Source organism: Myripristis murdjan, chromosome 21, assembly GCF_902150065.1.
Source record: "Myripristis murdjan chromosome 21, fMyrMur1.1, whole genome shotgun sequence".
NCBI classification, from domain to species: Eukaryota; Metazoa; Chordata; class Actinopteri; order Holocentriformes; family Holocentridae; genus Myripristis; species Myripristis murdjan.
The window spans coordinates 26,175,367-26,194,020 of NC_044000.1; the positions used below are offsets into that span (position 1 = coordinate 26,175,367).

At 45.7% G+C, this 18,654-nt stretch overlaps 1 protein-coding gene across 3 annotated transcripts in view; it reads right to left on the bottom strand.

Annotated features, from left to right (window-relative positions):
* itprid2 (ITPR interacting domain containing 2) overlaps nucleotides 1-18,654 on the bottom strand; it is a 47,918-nt gene that overhangs the window by 13,618 nt on the left and 15,646 nt on the right. For all 3 annotated transcript variants that reach the window (XM_030080505.1, XM_030080507.1, XM_030080506.1), the window contains exons 5-13: nucleotides 18,575-18,624; nucleotides 18,387-18,440; nucleotides 12,140-12,179; nucleotides 11,908-12,003; nucleotides 9,791-9,938; nucleotides 8,800-8,860; nucleotides 2,908-3,015; nucleotides 2,341-2,728; nucleotides 893-1,118 (exon numbers count right to left, since the gene is read on the bottom strand). In XM_030080505.1, the coding sequence (XP_029936365.1) occupies nucleotides 893-1,118; nucleotides 2,341-2,728; nucleotides 2,908-3,015; nucleotides 8,800-8,860; nucleotides 9,791-9,938; nucleotides 11,908-12,003; nucleotides 12,140-12,179; nucleotides 18,387-18,440; nucleotides 18,575-18,624 (1,171 nt within the window). The remainder of the gene's footprint in view (nucleotides 1-892; nucleotides 1,119-2,340; nucleotides 2,729-2,907; nucleotides 3,016-8,799; nucleotides 8,861-9,790; nucleotides 9,939-11,907; nucleotides 12,004-12,139; nucleotides 12,180-18,386; nucleotides 18,441-18,574; nucleotides 18,625-18,654) is intronic.

Genomic DNA, 18,654 nt, shown 5'->3' on the forward strand with positions numbered 1-18,654 from the left:
AGATGATGTCGCTGTGGTTGTCAGACTGTAATTAATGAAGTGACAAATTAAAGAAAAACTAGATAATCCTCAACTACTCTCACAACACTTTTCTTTTTTACCTCCGCCTCTGAAGGTGGATGGAGGTTGGTTGTTTTTGTGTTATTGAGATAAGTTAACAACTGCTTGATTTGGATGAAACTTGATAAAGGGTCTGGTGATGAGTGAGGGATGAGATGATCAGGGCCAAGGTTGCCCCAAAGGTCAGGATTCACATTTTGACCAATATCTCCAGAACAAAGTGAGGTGTGTTATGCAGGTGTCCCTGCTCTTGTTTTGTTGATAAAAACACGAGACTCATTTGTTTTCTGTCAGCTCAGCCTGGATCTTCAGCTCGCTGCCTTCGTCAACATAAACAAACTCAACGCTGTGACATCACTGAACACTACAGCTGTTGTCTGGGCAATGGCAGCCATCCGGAAAGACATCGACTTGCTATGAACGAAACACCCATGCCACTTCTACCCAGTTCTGTTTCTATGGTATGGTCACAGCAGGAGTCAGGCCTGTACATTCTCTCTGAAATCTCATTCTCAAATGAAGAAACAGCCGGTCAAGCGTTCACAGAGCCAGAGTCATAGAGCAAGACACTGAATCCCTAAAGGCTTGAGACCACAGACAGGACTCAACAACAGAACAGCACAGGTCTACTATTATAACACTCCTTATAATTAAAAAACACAATTAAGAACAATCAAATTTATTGACCCCAGGCTGAGAACTAGGAGGTCAGATGTGACTATGCTGATAAACTAATAATATCATTATACTTCCCGCCCAAACAAGGATAATAGCCGTGTTCAATCAAGAGAACCCTGGAGAACCTTGGAGAACCCAGTAGAATGTATTGTACCTCCTCCATGTCAAAGGAGTCAGTGGTCTCTGAGCGGAGCTGGGCCAGCTGGGGTGGGACCAGAGCGAGGGGAGGAGGTTTCTCTGGAGTGGAGGTCAGATTCTTCACTTCCTCCTGTCCAACCACCTGCACTCTCTCCTCTATAGTCTGATTGGCTGGTCTAAGGTCAGCTGACCCTGCAGGATCCTCCCCGTTGGCAGCTGGCCTGACGCTGCTCCGTCCAGAGCTGTTAGAGGACCAGGTGGTTAGTTATTCAATGGTTTCAAAATGATAGCAAGCAGTGTTTTTGTAAAATTAGGCCACAATGAGTAGTTTGGGTTTATTTTAATAAGAATCAGTAAAGTTTCCACTGATCCATCCATCCATTTTCTAGCCACATCAAGTCCACAAAAAGTGAAATAGTTGACTTGGGCTACTTCCATCAGCATTTTTGGAAAAAATAAAAAACTTTTATTCTACCAATTAATAATAATAATAATTTTATTTATTTAAGCAACAGATTAAGCAACGTTACGGTGTGCAGAACTGTCATTAGATCTTTTTCAAAAACTATTTTTAACATGTTCTGGGTGATTTGATGAGGTAGATCCGTAGTGTTTGAACGTTTGGATGCAACTCAGAATAGAGTTTTAAAAATAGAGTCCCGGCAATCCTGTTGGGTTTACTTTGAGAACTCTTTTAAGTATTTTACTTAAGAACTCTACTTTGAAAACTCTTTAAGAACTCTTTAACATCTCTACTTTAAAATCTCAACTCCGAGAACTCTTTATGAACTCTGAGAACTCTACTTTGAGAACTATTTAAGAACTCTACTTTGATAACTCTGAGAACTCTTTAAGAACTCTGTAACATCTCTACTTTAAAACCTCAACTCCAAGAACTCTTTAAGAACTCTACCCCAAGAACTCTACTTTGAGAAATATTTAAAAACTCCACTTTGAGAACTCTACTTTGAGAACTCTTTAAGAACTCTACTTTACAAACTAACTTTACAAACTTTGCGAACTCTACTTTATGAACTTTACAAACTGTACTTTAAGAACCCTACTTCCCAAACTCTGAGAACTCTACTCTGGACATAGTTTGGGGCAAACAGACCACGATCCATCTTCAGTGCATCTTGGGTACTTTCTGCCTGTATTTTTATGTCTGCCTGTTCTTGGATCACCTGAGCTGCAGGTGGGCAGCAGGTGGGACGGGGGTTTTGTCATCCTCTGGTTGATGTGATGATGCAGGCCTGCGGTTCTGTGTTTGAATGGCCGAGTTAGTGAAGGTTTTCTTCTGTGTCGTTTATGAAAGGGGTGGATTTTCTTGTCATAGTAACAATGCTACACATGTACAAAGCATTCTGGCTTACTGAATTTACGTAAAGTAACAGAGCTCTGAGAACAGAGTTGAACCTCTTGCTGTATTTGTCCTCTTTGATGTACTCGTCTGTCCTGCGGTACCTGTCTTGTGCCAGCCTGTCTGCCTCTCCGTCGCCGTTGGTTTCCTCAGTAACAGTCGCTAGGAAGCAGCTGTCTTTTTTGCGTAGTGCCTTCTGGACGGCCGACTCCCCCTGCTGGTCAGGGCCGGTGCTGCACCTGTCTTGTTCCAGGGCAGCGTCCGGCACGTGGTGACCGTTAGCACGAGTGTGTTCAGAGTCGGTGTGCCCGTTATCCTGCGAGAGGCCAGCGGACTGCGTGTGAGCCTCGGGTGACTCTGCGGCACCAGCCAGCAGGTTGTGTTTGGTGATCGTTTTCTTGAGGATCTTGGCGGCGTTTAAAGCCGAGTTGTTCCTCTTCAGAGGAGAGGGTGTCACCTCCCCTTCACCTCCTCCTCCTCCCCCTCCTCCTGCTGTGAACCAGAACAACAGGAGGAAGAGAAGAGATGCATTCATTCTCCAATTAACAATATAGCCTGATGCTAACGGCTGACAGCACATGCATGTACCGTGAAAACACACATTCACATCTTAGTCTCTACCAAGTCGTGCCAGTAGGACGGTAGACTTGGAGTGGTCGCCGTGGTTTTACCTTGGTCCTTGGACCTGATGCGTTGGATGGGGTTACCGGACACCTGGCTGTACAGCTGGAAGAACTCGTTAGCGACTGACGTCAGCACCTCGATCTGACGGAAACGACCTGCGGACAGAGACACAGGAAGAAGATGCTAAAGACGCAGAGTCGTGAAGTGGGCGGGGCTATTTCAGGCAGCCGTGGTTCCTTCAGCAAAAATCCCAAAGTCAGTTTCAGGTGACAAATCTGATGGACATGAAACTCTCCACATCTGTTAAAATCACCACAAAAAAAAAAAAAAAAAAAACCTACATAAGTTTTCAACTGATTTGTCAAATAAACTGAACTAAATCAGCACAGAAACCTGAGAAAAAAGTTAAAAGCCTCTTTTTAGTGGCTCCAGACTAAAAGTTGCATCAGCATATAACATTCATATAAAACTTAGAAAATTAAAAAAAGCCTGTCCTCACTGCAGAGAAAGCGAACACTTCAGTGGAACTTTTCCTCTGAAGCCTCTGAGAGAAAAGCTTCTTCACTTTTTTTCCAAGAGAAGAGAGTTTTGGATGCAGGCCAGTTTGGACATTTTCTGTTTGGATGTGGAGTGTTTGATGTTAACAGAGCAGAGTCTGTAGTCAGGAGAACAACCGAGATAAAACAGCGTGAAGAGCTTCAGGATGGGGATGAGCTGCACTGCAAAAAAAACCCCTCCTCCAACTCTTTAAGAACTCTATCTTGAGAATTCCACTCCGACCCCCCCGCCCCCTCCCCCCAGCTCCATTTCATCTCCTCTTCAGTGTTCAAATCTTGTTTTTCTTCAAACATGGTCAAAAATCTGACAGTGGGATGAGATAATCCCACTTGTTTCCAGTGCAGTTTCACGTTTGACTCGTTGACATGCAGATTATTTGCAGTTCAGGAAGATATTTGCTCTAAATGTTGATAAAAGGTGAGGTGATTGAGTTACCCTAACCCTAACCCTCGTTGGAGGAAAAACATGATTTGAACTGTGAAGATGAAATTGAGAAACCAGAGGCTGGATAATCTGTTAATTCTGAGGTGCTGCGGTGCAGGATTAGTTTCTGCTGAGGTGTGAGGCTTCAGGATGCAGGGAAACAGCGGTGGGATGGGGGGGCCGCCCTGCTACATCACATCCACTGACACTGACAAGAGGCATTATCTCATTGATTCTTCTACCTTGTTGAAGCAAAACAAGCTTTGAATGGCGAGCACGAGGCTGCAGGACTCTGTAACTTGGGTATTTTTCTGTGCGGTGTGTGATGTCAGAGGCTGGTTTGTGTAAGTGGGCTGTCAGTCTTCTCTCTAACAGGATGATGACTTGCATACTTTCCTTCCTTCCTTATTCGTCCCTCCGTGTCTAAATAAGTTCTGTCAGTCTGTTATGAAACTGTCCGCTCTGTCTCCTGTACTGCTGCTCACGTCACCGAGGCTGCAGCCGCCCGGCCTGCTGCTCTCTTCTTCTCTGTTCCTGCTGCTCCTGCTGCCTGCTCTGACCCCTGACCTCCTCCTGACCTCCTGCTGACCTGCAAACCCTCAGGTCACCTGGACGTCAAACTCCGTCCTCATGTTTGCTAGAAAGTCCTCCTCCAGTCGCTTATTTACTCTGGGCTCATACATTTGTGCGTTTTTTTTTCTCCTAAAATATTGAAAATGAGTTTTTCTCTCTGAATATCACCCCCCTGCAACGACCCTCGTACACTGATTAAACCCCTGAAGATAACGAAGCAGTGAAAATGTGTTTTGAGGTCTCAGTCTGCTCGTGCAGCGTAATCCACATCTTCACTTCTCACTCTTATGTTCAGTCCATCCAAAACCAATTTAATGGTTAAAAACTTGTAAAGAAGCTGCATGGGAAATAGAAAATGCCTCGTGAACACTCAGTCTTGTCACGTTCACTGAGTTTAAGCCTCGCCTCCCGACACACACCTGTTCCCTGGGTTCCTGTGGTTCCTTACTGATACAGAACCAGGCGAGGCAATTAAAAAAAAAAAAAAAAACATTACCATTGACACCAACAGCATGCTAAGAGGAAAAATACAATTTAATGAGGAACTGGGGGGTAAAAATAAATAGACAAATAAGGAAACAACAGCAACAGTGATAATAACAATAATAGTAACAACAACAATAACACCTCAACAGGAAACAGGATCAAAGTCCCGAGTCTTTTCGTATGCCCTAAAAATAATCTCAAACATCCCTCAGTGTCTCAGTTGTAACTTTAAATCTTGCCCTCATTAAAAATTCACAGTTATATATTTGCAAATAGCCCCCGCCCACCCCAGCTCTGTTCACACAGCCAGGAAGTCCCATCCCGCTACACTTGTGCTGTATTTTATCTTTTAACAATGAAAAAATACTGTTCTTCATATCCAGTGACTGCAAACAAAGACTTTGTTAGCCGTTAATAAACACAGAGTGAACTGTTAATTGATGAACAATCAAGTTTTTTTTTCTTTCTTTTTTTTTTTTAACGCAACAAAAAAGGCTTGGTGAAGATTCACGACATAACGGTTTGGTTAAACCCAGTGAATGTGTTTGTAATGCTTTAATAAATAATAAACATACAAGGCTTTTATTAATGTACATAAACAGTCTGTAAACTGTTGACTAGTTTCTTATAAGTCTGTATAAATGTCTTATAATCTCACAATAAGCATCTTTATTATGCTACTATTAACACTTATTCATGTTGATAAGTGTCTTATTAAACTTAATTACTTATTTATTAGTTACTGACACTCATTAACTCTTATTAATGTTGGTAAGTGTCTTATAAGGGCTTAATAAGAGCTTTATTACTGTAACTGATGCTCATTACACATGAATATGAAGTGTTATGTCGGTGAATCTGTTTGTTGCAGTGATACTGTTGATGTGTCTGGTTGTTGTTTTCAAAATAAAAGACTCGAGCGGGTCAGCTCTGTGTTCACAGAACCAGGAAGTCCCGTCCCGAGACAGAACAAAGAAAACTGCGGCGTCGTTCATAATCTAACCGTGGACAGGCTGCAGGTCTAGGCTACTTTATGCAAATGAGCAGCATCCGGCTCCGAGTCGCCGCCTCTGGAAACGTTTAAAGGAACCGCCGAGGATCTGAAACGAAGACACATTCAGCAGCTGCAGGTTCATCTCGGCCTCGCAGGTTCTCACAAACACATCAGACATCACAGAGGCCGAGCAGCCATGTTGGTGTGGCGCATCGGCCAATCAGGAGCAGGCAGGAAGTATTTGTGCGGTCGCAGTGACGCTGCATCGAGTTTCATCACAAACATTTAACCCTTTAATACCCAAGCGAATCACTTCAAAATGACCCAAAAGACATGAAAAAATTATGTTTTCCTGTAAGATTTTGTTTTTTCATCATTATTATCATTATTATTATTATTATTATTATTGTCATGGTTGCCTGAACATTTTTTTCCTAGTTTTTTTTTCTTTTTTTTTCTATTTTTAATTGCCAATCATCAGATCATTTTCTTGTAACTTTTTACAAATGGCTATTTCTTTTTTCTTTTTTTTTTAAACAAAAGACTCTGCTCGGGTTTCAAAGGGTTAAAAAGAACCGAAGGCTCACACTTCCCTCACAAAATCCAACCTTTTCTAACTAATCTGGATTTATGGCTCTGTATGTGTGTGTGTGTGTGTGTGTGTGTGTGTGTGTCTGATTCCTCTGAACACAACTAATGAAAAATAATAAGCAGAGCATGACAGAAAACCTGCCACACATTCCCAGGCTGTATGGAACTGGATGGTGTGTGTGTGTGTGTGTGTGTGTGTGTGTGTGTGTGTGTGTGTGTGTGTGTGTGTGTTTCCTGTCAAGTGCTGACTCAGCATTAATTGTAATTCGGAGGATTCTAAAACAGGAAGTGTGGAATATGAGAAAACGACACGTATTCTCTCTCGCTCTCCATCCCAGGAGAAACTTTTTTTTCAGCGAGAGAACAGAGCTTACATAAGAAACAACAACATGCCACACACACACACACACACACACACACACACACACTCACACACACACACACACACACACACGCATGGGATCTAGGGAACCAGTGGAATGGGATGAGAATGTTCTGGAAAAGCCTCCAGGAACCACAAACAGAGCCGGCTGTGTTTAAAGGGGCAGTTCACCTCAAACTGCCTCCTCACCGCTGACACTGATTTGTTCTGCGACCGCGTGGCGTTCAAACGCCGTCGGACACATTGCAACCACAGGCAGAGCGTGCCGCCAGGACCCACACAAGTTTCCTGAACCTCTCGGGTACGGAAAAAAACAAATCAGCATAAAAAACTGTTTTAGATTCATGTCTATTTTTGTTCTTTGTGTAATTTTTGTTTTTGTTTTCAGTCGTTTACAGAGAACAGCTGACGGAACATCGACGTTCACGTTCCAACACGAGACAAATACACACACACACACACACACACACACAAACACACACACACACACAGAGGGTCTGAGTCAGGCTGAAAAAAAAATCCCAGTTTCTTGTCTTTGTCTTTTGGTGTGTTAATTATGTTTTTTTATGCAAATTTTTTTGTATCCCCCCCCAACTGTTTTCTTTGTTCTTTTTAACTGCTCATCACCTGTTACCATGTTTTTAAAGAAACAAAGTGAACGTCCCTTTCAAATGGTTAAGGAAGGACATTCCCTTTGTGTCTCTGAAAAACTGTCACCTTGGTGTGTGAAGATGCTATTTTTTTAAAGTCGCTCAGTTCGGCCTGATGCCTTCAGGTCGGCTTGTACGTCTGAGCGTCACAAATACAAACTGCTGTGTGTTCAGATGCTTCCTGACGAGGAGAGCAGCAGGGCAGACACACACACACACACACACACACACACACACACACACACACACACACGCCCACACACAAACACACACACTCTGCTTCATCGTTCTTCCTCTTCTGTCTTTTATTCTTTTCAGTCTTTTAACTCAGGGGTTTTCAGAGTGGGGCCCCTGAGGGTCCTCCGGGGGGCCCCAGTTTAATTTGTACTGTAGCTGACCAGCAGCTGCAGCGTCTGAACCAAATGGAAACAGTTTGGAGAGAAAAGCCGAAATATTAAAGGTGAAGAGGAGCGACACGCTGCCGCTTCCCAACGCCAAAACCATGTGAGGTTTATTTTTTAACATCCACAGATAAATCGATCTTTTAGTGACGACAGTTTGGTTCAGGTCTGCTCCCGTGTGTGTGTGAGTGTGTGTGTGTGTGTGTGTGTGTGCCCTGCCTGGGACAAGCAGCTCTTTGTCCTGGCTGGTTGTGTGCGGACAGTTTGGCAGAGCAGCTAAAAGAGCTGAAAGAGCCTCAGATCAGCCACAGAGCTGGGAACAGAACACACACACACACACACACACACGCACACACACACGCACACACACACACACACACACACACACACACACACGCATGCACGCGCGCACACACACACACACACACACACACACACACACACACACACATACACAGCAGACGAAAAGCATCACCTGCGTGGAAACACATGGACACACGACCACACACACACACACACACACACACACACAGCTGATGAGTGTGTGCTGTGTTTGGTGAGCTGAATGCAGTACTGCAGTGAGTACTGACAGTGCAGTGTGTAGTAGTACACACTAGAGTGAGAATGAGAAGCACAGGAGTACAGCAGGAGTACAGTACAGTCTGCAGTATATACACACTATATGTAGTATATTGTATATAATACAGTATATAAGTAGTACAGCAGGAGTACAGCGGGAGTACAGAGGGAGTACAGAGGGAGTACAGAGGGAGTACAGCAGGAGTACAGCGGGAGTACAGAGGGAGTACAGAGGGAGTACAGAGGGAGTACAGCAGGAGTATGTCAGCAGTACACGGTGAGTACTGCTGTGTGGTACGTACTGGTCAGAGCGTAGTTGGGGTTCTCCAGCTCCATGCGCTGCAGCTGAGCTCCCAGGTAAACCTGTAGGTGAGCAGCAGCTCAGTGACATCACTCATACTCACAGTACTGATACTGCAGTACTACAGACTCTCACAGTACTGATACTGCAGTACTAATACTACAGCAGTACACGCAGTAGTAACAGTAGTAGCAGTAGTAGTAGTAACAGTAGTACTGATACTGCAGTAGTAGTAGTAGTAGTAGTAGTAGTAGGAGAAGTAATGCAGTAGTAATAGTAGTTGTAGCAGCAGTAGTATTAGTAGAGGTACTGCAGTAGTAGTAGTAGTAATAGCAGCATTAGTATTAGCAGAGGTACAGCAGTAGTAGTAGTAGTAGCAGTAGCAGCAGTAGTAGTAGTAGGAGAGGTAGTGCAGTAGTAATAGCAGTAGTAGTAGTAGCAGTAGCAGTAGTAGTAGTAGAGGTACTGCAGTAGTAGTAGTAGCAGAAGCAGTAGTAGTAGCAGTAGTAGTAGCAGAGGTACAGCGGTAGTAGTAGTAGTAGTAGTAGTAGTATTAGTAGAAGTACTGCAGTAGTAGCAGTAGCAGTAGTAGTAGTAGCAGTAGTAGTAGTAGTAGGAGAGGTAGTGCAGTAGTAATAGCAGTAGTACTAGTAGCAGTAGCAGTAGTAGTAGTAGAGGTAGTGCAGTAGTAGTAGCAGTAGTGGTAGTAGCAGTAGTAGTAGTAGTAGTAGTAGAGGTACTGCATTAGTAGCAGCAGTAGTAGCAGTAGCAGTAGCAGTAGTAGTAGTAGTAGTAGAGGTAGTGCAGTAGTAGCAGTAGCAGTAGCAGTAGTAGTAGTAGAGGTAGTGCAGTAGTAGTAGCAGTAGTGGTAGTAGCAGTAGTAGTAGTAGTAGTAGTAGAGGTACTGCATTAGTAGCAGCAGTAGTAGCAGTAGCAGTAGCAGTAGCAGTAGTAGCAGTAGAGGTAGTGCAGTAGTGGTACGGTGGTCTCACCTTGATGTCGATGCCTCGCGCTCCAGACGAGCCGCAGAAGAACCGAGACGGAACCTTGGAGGACAAGTCGGGTTCCTCACGACCAAAACCCAAATTATAGAGAATCTCCTCAGGATCCTCCTCGTACAGATCCAAGAGCTCCGACACACTGAGAGACAGACAGGCAGGCAGGCAGGCAGACAGGCAGGCAGAGAGACAGACAGACAGGCAGGCAGAGAGAAAGGAGAGAGACAGACAGGCAGGCAGACAGACAGGAGACAGACAGACAGACAGGCAGAGAGACAGGCAGGTAGGCAGAGAGACAGACAGAAAGACAGGCAGGCAGAGAGAAAGGAGAGAGACAGACAGGCAGGCAGACAGACAGGAGACAGACAGACAGACAGGCAGAGAGACAGACAGACAGGCAGAGAGACAGACAGGCAGGCAGACAGACAGGAGACAGACAGACAGACAGGCAGAGAGACAGACAGGCAGGCAGGCAGGCAGGCAGAGAGACAGGCAGGCAGAGAGAAAGGAGAGAGACAGACAGGCAGGCAGACAGACAGGAGAGAGACATACAAGCAGGCAGGCAGAGAGACAGGAGACAGACAGACAGGCAGAGAGACAGACAGACAGGCAGGCAGACAGACAGGAGAGACAGACAGGCAGGCAGATAGACAGGAGAGACAGACAGGCAGGCAGATAGGCAAGCAGGCAGACAGGAGAGAGACAGACAGGAGAGACAGACAGGCAGAGAGACGTTCATTAATCCCATATTGTGGGAGGTCAGCGTCTGTGGACTGTGGTCTGATCTGAGCTCAGGTGTTGACATCTGCAGGTAAAACTAGGTGACTAGGTGACCATCGCCATGGTTACGAAAACAAACAGAACACGTCCAATTAAAACACAGAGACGTTGTTCTGTCATCATGCAGCCCGGATGCTGTTATCAATCCCATGGTGCACTGCAGGTGATTTCACCTGGCGGCGGAGCGCGAGCCTGTTGACACGAGCCGTGGCGGTGGCGCACACACACACCACGTGTCGGCAGAGCCGGTGTGTGTCGCTGGAGTGAGCGCGGCGCGTGACGCACAAAGAAAAATGAAATTAAAGATATGCTTCCATAACGAGCTCTGTGATTGGTTAATCTGATTACACCGTTAAAGACGGAGCACACAGGCTCAATCTGACAAAAAACAAAAAGACGCAACATTTAACCTTTAAACAGAGCGTGCAGAACATGACCATGAAACACACACACACACACACACACACACACACACACACACACATAGTTGCAGTTTGGAGTTCAGCTGTTTGTTCTATTTCTATCTGGGAAAAACAAGCAGCAGGACATTTTATTCTGAAAGGAACTGATTCGATTACAGATGAAAGGGCCAGGACGGGGCTGAGGGGTTTGTTGTTTCACCTCGTGAATGCCCCGTCCCGCCAAACTGCTCCCTGCTGCTCCCTCTGTAAAGGACCACGCTTTAAAGGGACAGTACACCCACTGTCTCGCTCAGCGCTGCTCTGCCCAGGTGTGTCAGCCTATCTAACCAATCAGTGAGCAGCTGCATGTTGACTCATGAAAAACAACAGAGAACGTAGAATCACATCACGCAGAAGAGACACATGCAGCAGAGACCCAGCAGACAGGTGCAGCGGGAAATAACAACAGGCTGTCACAACATCCCAGACTGAGACCAGATGTAGCATTTCCTGTTAGCTTAGCATAAAGACTTGAAGTCTATGGGAGTGGTTAGCTGGGCCAAGTCGTGTATTTCAGATCCACGTGATCCCCTGTGTGAGTCAGCTGGAAGGAGCCAGGCTAACCACTCCCATAGACTTTAAGTCTTTACGCTAAGCTAACAGGAAATGCTACCCATAGGAAATGAACCACTGGATGTCCAGAGGTGGAAATGGTGTCCAACCTCTGATGTCAGCCTGGGGAAGACAGGGAACGGGGATTTTTCCCAAAACGTTGGAATATTCTTTCATGTTCATGCTGTTTCCAGCACACACACACACCTATGGACAGCGGCTGGTGGGACTCCTCTGAGGGTCACCTGACCGTGACTCACCTGGCCAGCGTCCCTCTCACCTGCAGCCACAGCAAACAGCACCTGAGCCTGGACTCACCTGGACACCGTGCTGCTCTTCCCCGAGCCGGTGGAGTTCATACTCCTGCCTCGCTCCTTATACTGAGTCCGCTTCTGTTCCACCGGCAGCGTGTAACTGCACACACACACACACACACACACACACACACACACACACACACACACACACACACACACACGGAGGAAGGTGTGTGTGAGCAGGCTGCAGCCTCGTGTGTTCACAGGGAGTGAGAGAAGAGCTTGGTACTCACCAGGACTCGGTTTTGCCGCCGCTGGACTGAAGGTGGTTTGCTGCAGAGACAAACATAAATACACACTGCTGTTAAGCATGTGATGTACATTTTATTTAGATTTCAAGCAGAAGACATGACGGTGAGACAGACGGGTGGGGGGTGGGAGGGGGCGTGGTGTTTCCTTTTGTTCCACTAAAGATTCATGATCCATTTAAGTGCAGAAGGAATTCCTCTCCTGCAGATCTGAAGCCCCGTCCCAGTTCCTCTGCATGTTCAGAGTTTTCTCTCCAGAATGTTCCTCTGATCTCCTCCCAAAGCGAGCAGTGGGATTTCAGAGCTGCCACATCACTCCTCCTCCCTTTCCTCCAGCCGCTGGTTTCCATTCATTCCACTACGATATGAACATGAACTTTCAGAGCCTTCACACTTTCTTCACTCCAGTTTTCCATCAGCGGAATAAAGTCCTCCACATGAGTTTTCCTAAAAGCAGCAGCACTGTTGTGTTTTCAGGACTTTTTCAAACTGAAATGCTCCCTCTTCCTCCTCCGCCGGAGCTCCACCAAAATATCTGATGTCTAAGCGGGGAAACGTTTTGCTTTCCACAGCCAGTTATCAGCTGTGTGGTTTCTGAGTGTTGAGGACTTTGTTCGCCGCAGAAGCAGAACATTATAAGGCGGCTGCTTCAACCACAAACTCATATTTTGAATATGTGTGGTGAAATCGGTAGCTCCTGCAGGATCTGATAAATGATTTGTTGACGTGGAAAATGTGGAGGAACTTGTAAAACCAGTGAAATGCTCCTTTAAAACTGGGAATCAGATGAATCAAACTAAACTTCTGGCAGAAATTCACCAGAAGAGTCAGCTATCAGACTTTACATCGAACCAAATGGCACAGCGCTGCAGTGTGTGTGTGTGTGTGTGTGTGTGTGTGTGTGTGTGTGTGTGTGTGGTTTTTCTATGGAGTGTCGAACCTGTTCAGGCCTGTAACTCGCCCTCCCTCTTTCCCTCTCTCTCTCTCCCACTCAGTTGACTTTCGCTGAGTTCTTCTTCTTCTTCTTCAGACTGACAGGAGATTAGCGGAGTCGCCATGACGATGACTCACACTAATTCACTAATTCACTTGCAGCCCGTTCACACACATTAAAGTGAACTTAAAGTCACTCTCACTAAACACTTTAATTCCCTGAGTGACTTCCTTCCTGCTGCCGGGGGATTTAACAGCTGAACTGCATTCAGGATCAGATCTGCAGGATTACACTGCTCACGTTCCCGCAGAACACACAGAACCTGAATGGAAACCCAATTCATTTCTGTTAGAACATTACTCAACAGATCTACAGGCGACGGTTCATTTTGTCAGCATTTGTTTGGCTGACTTCCAGTCTGAGCAGTTCAGTTGTACAGTGGCTTGCAAATGTATTCAAACCCTTTGGCATTTCTCCTATTTTATTGCATTACAACCTGGAATTTAAATGTTTTTTTATTTGGATTTTACGTGATGGACCTACGACAAAATAGTCCAAAGTGGTGGAGTGAACTAACAAATGTTAAAATAATTGTATAAAAAAAAAAAAAAACCTGAGAAGTGGTGTGTGTGCATATGTATTCACCCCCTCTGTGATGAAGCCCTGACCTTCAGAGGTCACATGACATAAACAGTCTACCTGTCACATGATCGGTCACATGATCTCAGTATGTACCTGCACCTGATGGGAGCGGCCCCGGAGGCTGCATCAGCACCGGGCGAACCGCATCATGGAGACCAGGGAGCTCTCCAGACATGAAGAGAGGGCCGCCCACCAAAACTGACGGACCGGGCGAGGAGGGCATCGATCAGAGAGGCAACAACCCTAACCCAGATACTCCTGGAGCCCTGCCCTGCAAAGAGCTGGGCTTCATGGAAAACTGGCCAGAAAACAGCCACTGCTTACAATTACACTTCACATTTGGCAGACGCTTTGTGATGCAAACCGACGGACATGTGAGATTTTTAAACACCAACAAGTGAAGATCCACTTGAAAGAGAGCAAGGACATGAAGAGCCATGAAGCTCTGGTTCTGGTCCAGAGGACTGAGGAGCTACAAGGCCGAGCAGAGAGGAAGGAGGACAGCAGAGAGGCATACATATATATATACAGTACAGGCCAAAAGTTTGGACACACCTTCTCATTCAACGTATTTTCTTTATTTTCATGACTATTTACATTGTAGATTCTCACTGAAGGCATCAAAACTATGAATGAACACATGTGGAGTTATGTACTTAACAAAAAAAGGTGAAATAACTGAAAACATGTTTTATATTCTAGTTTCTTCAAAATAGCCACCCTTTGCTCTGATTACTGCTTTGCACACTCTTGGCATTCTCTCGATGAGCTTCAAGAGGTAGTCACCTGAAATGGTTTTCACTTCACAGGTGTGCCTTATCAGGGTTAATTAGTGGAATTTCTTGCTTTGTCAATGGGGTTGGGACCATCAGTTGTGTTGTGCAGAAGTCAGGTTACTACACAGTCGACAGCCCTATTGGACAACTGTTAAAATTCATATTATGGCAAGAACCAATCAGCTAACTAAAGAAAAACCAGTGGCCATCATTACTTTAAGAAATGAAGGTCAGTCAGTCCGGAAAATTGCAAAAACTTTAAATGTGTCCCCAAGTGGAGTCGCAAAAACCATCAAGCGCTACAACGAAACTGGCACACATGAGGACCGAACCAGGAAAGGAAGACCAAGAGTCACCTCTGCTTCTGAGGACAAGTTCATCCGAGTCACCAGCCTCAGAAATCGCAAGTTAACAGCAGCTCAGATCAGAGACCAGATAAATGCCACACAGAGTTCTAGCAGCAGACCCATCTCTAGAACAACTGTTAAGAGGAGACTGCGCCAATCAGGCCTGCATGGTCAAATAGCTGCTAGGAAACCACTGCTAAGGAGAGGCAACAAGCAGAAGAGATTTGTTTGGGCCAAGAAACACAAGGAATGGACATTAGACCAGTGGAAATCTGTGCTTTGATCTGATGAGTCCAAATTTGAGATCTTTGGTTCCAACCGCTGTGTCTTTGTGAGACGCAGAAAAGGTGAACGGATGGATTCCACATGCCTGGTTCCCACTGTGAAGCATGGAGGAGGAGGTGTGATGGTGTGGGGGTGTTTTGCTGGTGACACTGTTGGGGATTTATTCAAAATTGAAGGCACACTGAACCAGCATGGCTACCACAGCATCCTGCAGCGACATGCCATCCCATCCGGTTTGCACTTAGTTGGACGATCATTTATTTTTCAACAGGACAATGACCCCAAACACACCTCCAGGCTGTGTAAGGGCTATTTGACCAAGAAGGAGAGTGATGGAGTGCTGCGGCAGATGACCTGGCCTCCACAGTCACCGGACCTGAACCCAATCCAGATGGTTTGGGGTGAGCTGGACCGCAGAGTGAAGGCAAAGGGGCCAACAAGTGCTAAACACCTCTGGGAACTCCTTCAAGACTGTTGGAAAACCATTTCAGGTGACTACCTCTTGAAGCTCATCGAGAGAATGCCAAGAGTGTGCAAAGCAGTAATCAGAGCAAAGGGTGGCTATTTTGAAGAACTAGAATATAAAACATGTTTTCAGTTATTTCACCTTTTTTTGTTAAGTACATAACTCCACATGTGTTCATTCATAGTTTTGATGCCTTCAGTTAGAATCTACAATGTAAATAGTCATGAAAATAAAGAAAACACATTGAATGAGAAGGTGTGTCCAAACTTTTGGCCTGTACTGTATATATATATATATATATATATATATATATATATATATATATATATATATTTATTTTTTTACAGTCAGTTAGGTGAGCAGGTGTTCTCTGAAGACCTGGTTTTTAGCCTCCTCTTACAGACTGAGAGGGACTCTGCAGGTCGAATGGAGTTTGGTGGCTCGCTCCTCCAGCAAGGAACCACAGAGGAGCAGAGTCCAGCTGCTGGTTCAGGGCCTTGTTGTGCTGGAGGCTTCAGGCGTCGCTACACGGCGGAGCGAGGAGGGCAGGAGGGAGCGAACACCTGGAGGAAGGAGTCGCCAAAAGGCATGCTGGAGACTCCCCAAATGGACGGAAGAAGAACTCTGGTCAGATGATGGTATGACTGAACTTTCCAGCCATCAAGGAAAACAAACCTCTGATCAGCCCGGGACCCCCATCCCCAACAAGCACCAGTCACTCCTGGAAGACCCTTACAACCTTCGCTCAGGTGACTCCACCAACACTGACCACAGTCGACACAACAGGAAGGAGCACTGAGCAAACTGCTGTGCAAAAAAGGTCAGCAACGCCTTTTTTGCCTGAGAAAGCTTGCCAAACTCCAGATTGATAGGACTTTGATGAAAATGTTTTATGCTGCCGTTACTGAGTCTGTCATTTCCTTCTCCATCATCTGTTGGTATGGGAACCTCTGTGACAAAGACAGGAACTCCCTCGGGAGGATTGTGAGAGTTGCTACTAAAGTTGCTGGGGTGAACTTTAATGGCGACATCTTTAAAACACAGGTGCTCAAGAAGGCCAAGTCCATTCGTATGGATGACTCCCATCAGCTCAGAGTATAAGCTGCTTCCTTAAGGCCTTTGTCTAGCTGTCCCCCCGGCCATTAAAAACCGGTACAGGTTCTCCGTTGTGCTTCCATCCGGGCTTTAAACGCTGCAGAGAGGAGAAGGCGACGCTCTGTGCTGCTGTTTGTATTTGCACCAGTCCAACCTGTTGTTTCCTTGTGTTTTTGTCTGATGTTCAACGGGCTGAGGTGTATATTTGAAGATGCAATACTCCTGCCTAGTTTATCTGTTGGTATTCAAGTTACGCTTTAGCTTATTTATTTTACCGGTACCTGTTATGCACTTTAATGTGAATGGTGCCTTCATGAAATGTACCACTGTGGTGAGCCGGTGCTTGCTACCTGCCACCTGTTGCTAATTGTGCGCTGTGTGTTTGGTGTGTTTTTGTCCTTTCAAAGTCTGCTGCAAAGCAAATCGCCCTTTTTGGGACAATTAATGAAGTGAAGTGAAGTGAAGTGAACCTAAGGATCCAGTGGTTTCATTGACCTGGAGAACGTGACCACAGGTGAGACAGCTGGGACGTCCCGCCGGACCGCCAGAGCTGAGGAGGAGAGACGTCTTCAGGAATCCCGAGATCTCGATTCAACCGCGGTAAGAGAATGAAACTCTGCACCGGGAAGCTGATGAGGCGGCTGAGGGGTAAATCAACATGACCTTCAGTCAGGTGACCCGGGTTCAAATCCAAGCTCAACAGTGTTTACTTTTAGGCAGCTAACGTTAGCCAGCTAAAATAAGGAAATATTTGTGAATTCGCTACTTACACGACCAGTTTTTTGTGAAACATTAAACATTACACTCTCTTTTTCTGATTTTAAAGAAGAAGACGCTGAAGTTTTCTCCAGTATTTCCTCCAGAAACTCTGTTTGGAGAGAGCTGAGCTTCTGTTCTGCTGACTCTGTTTAGTCTCCGCGGCGCCCCCTGCAGGTGGACACACTCTTCTGTGTGCACACACTCAGATACAGATTTCCGGGTTCCACATTTTCAGCTGAGATGTTTTTGGATGTCGATCACTTCCTGTGGGCGGGGCTTAAGCCGAAACAGTTTATCCAAGCCTGCTGTAGCTGAGCAGATTCCACTGAGCAAAACACACACTCTGTCTCACACACACACACACACACACACACACACAGCACCTGTGACATCAGCTCATTACTGTCTATTCAGCCTCAAATTCCACGACTAAAAACAGCATTCCTACACACAGCAACACAACGCTACAACACAAACTCATCACAGCCTATTGTCAACACACACACACACACACACACACACACACTCACACACACACTCACAGACATACACACACGCAGCTGCTTGTCATCAAATCAGCACATTATTGCTCTATTCACAGCAGCTGCTCAGTTGAATGATGAGCGCTCAGGTATTCAGTCACATGCACGCACGCGCACACACACACACACACACACACACACACACACACACACACACACACACACACACACACACACACACACACACACACACACGGTCATGCATGTGATTTTTCCACAGAGTTTATTTTCCTTCATGAAGCAACAGGACTGAGGCTTTCAGCCAATCAGAGAGCTGCACTGCCTCTGACTAACCAATAAACACCAAACACCAAAATATCTGATGGCCAAGTTTAAACGTGTGTGTGTGTGTGTGTGTGTTTGTGTGTGTGTGTGTTAGCGCTGACCTTCAGCTCCAAGTGAAAGGTCATCTTCAAAGCTGCAGCCGTTCCTGTGCACCCCTGCAACACACACACACACACACACACACACACACACACATTACAGAAGAGAGTGGCAGGGTTGTGAAACGTGTGGACGTGCGCACACATGCTAACATATCTGAACACACACACACCTGGAAAATGTTGCTCACCTTTGCTGGGAGAAGCAGCCTGATCATCCAGAGAGGCAGCGAGAGGCGTCCTGTGTGAGCAACACACACACACACACACA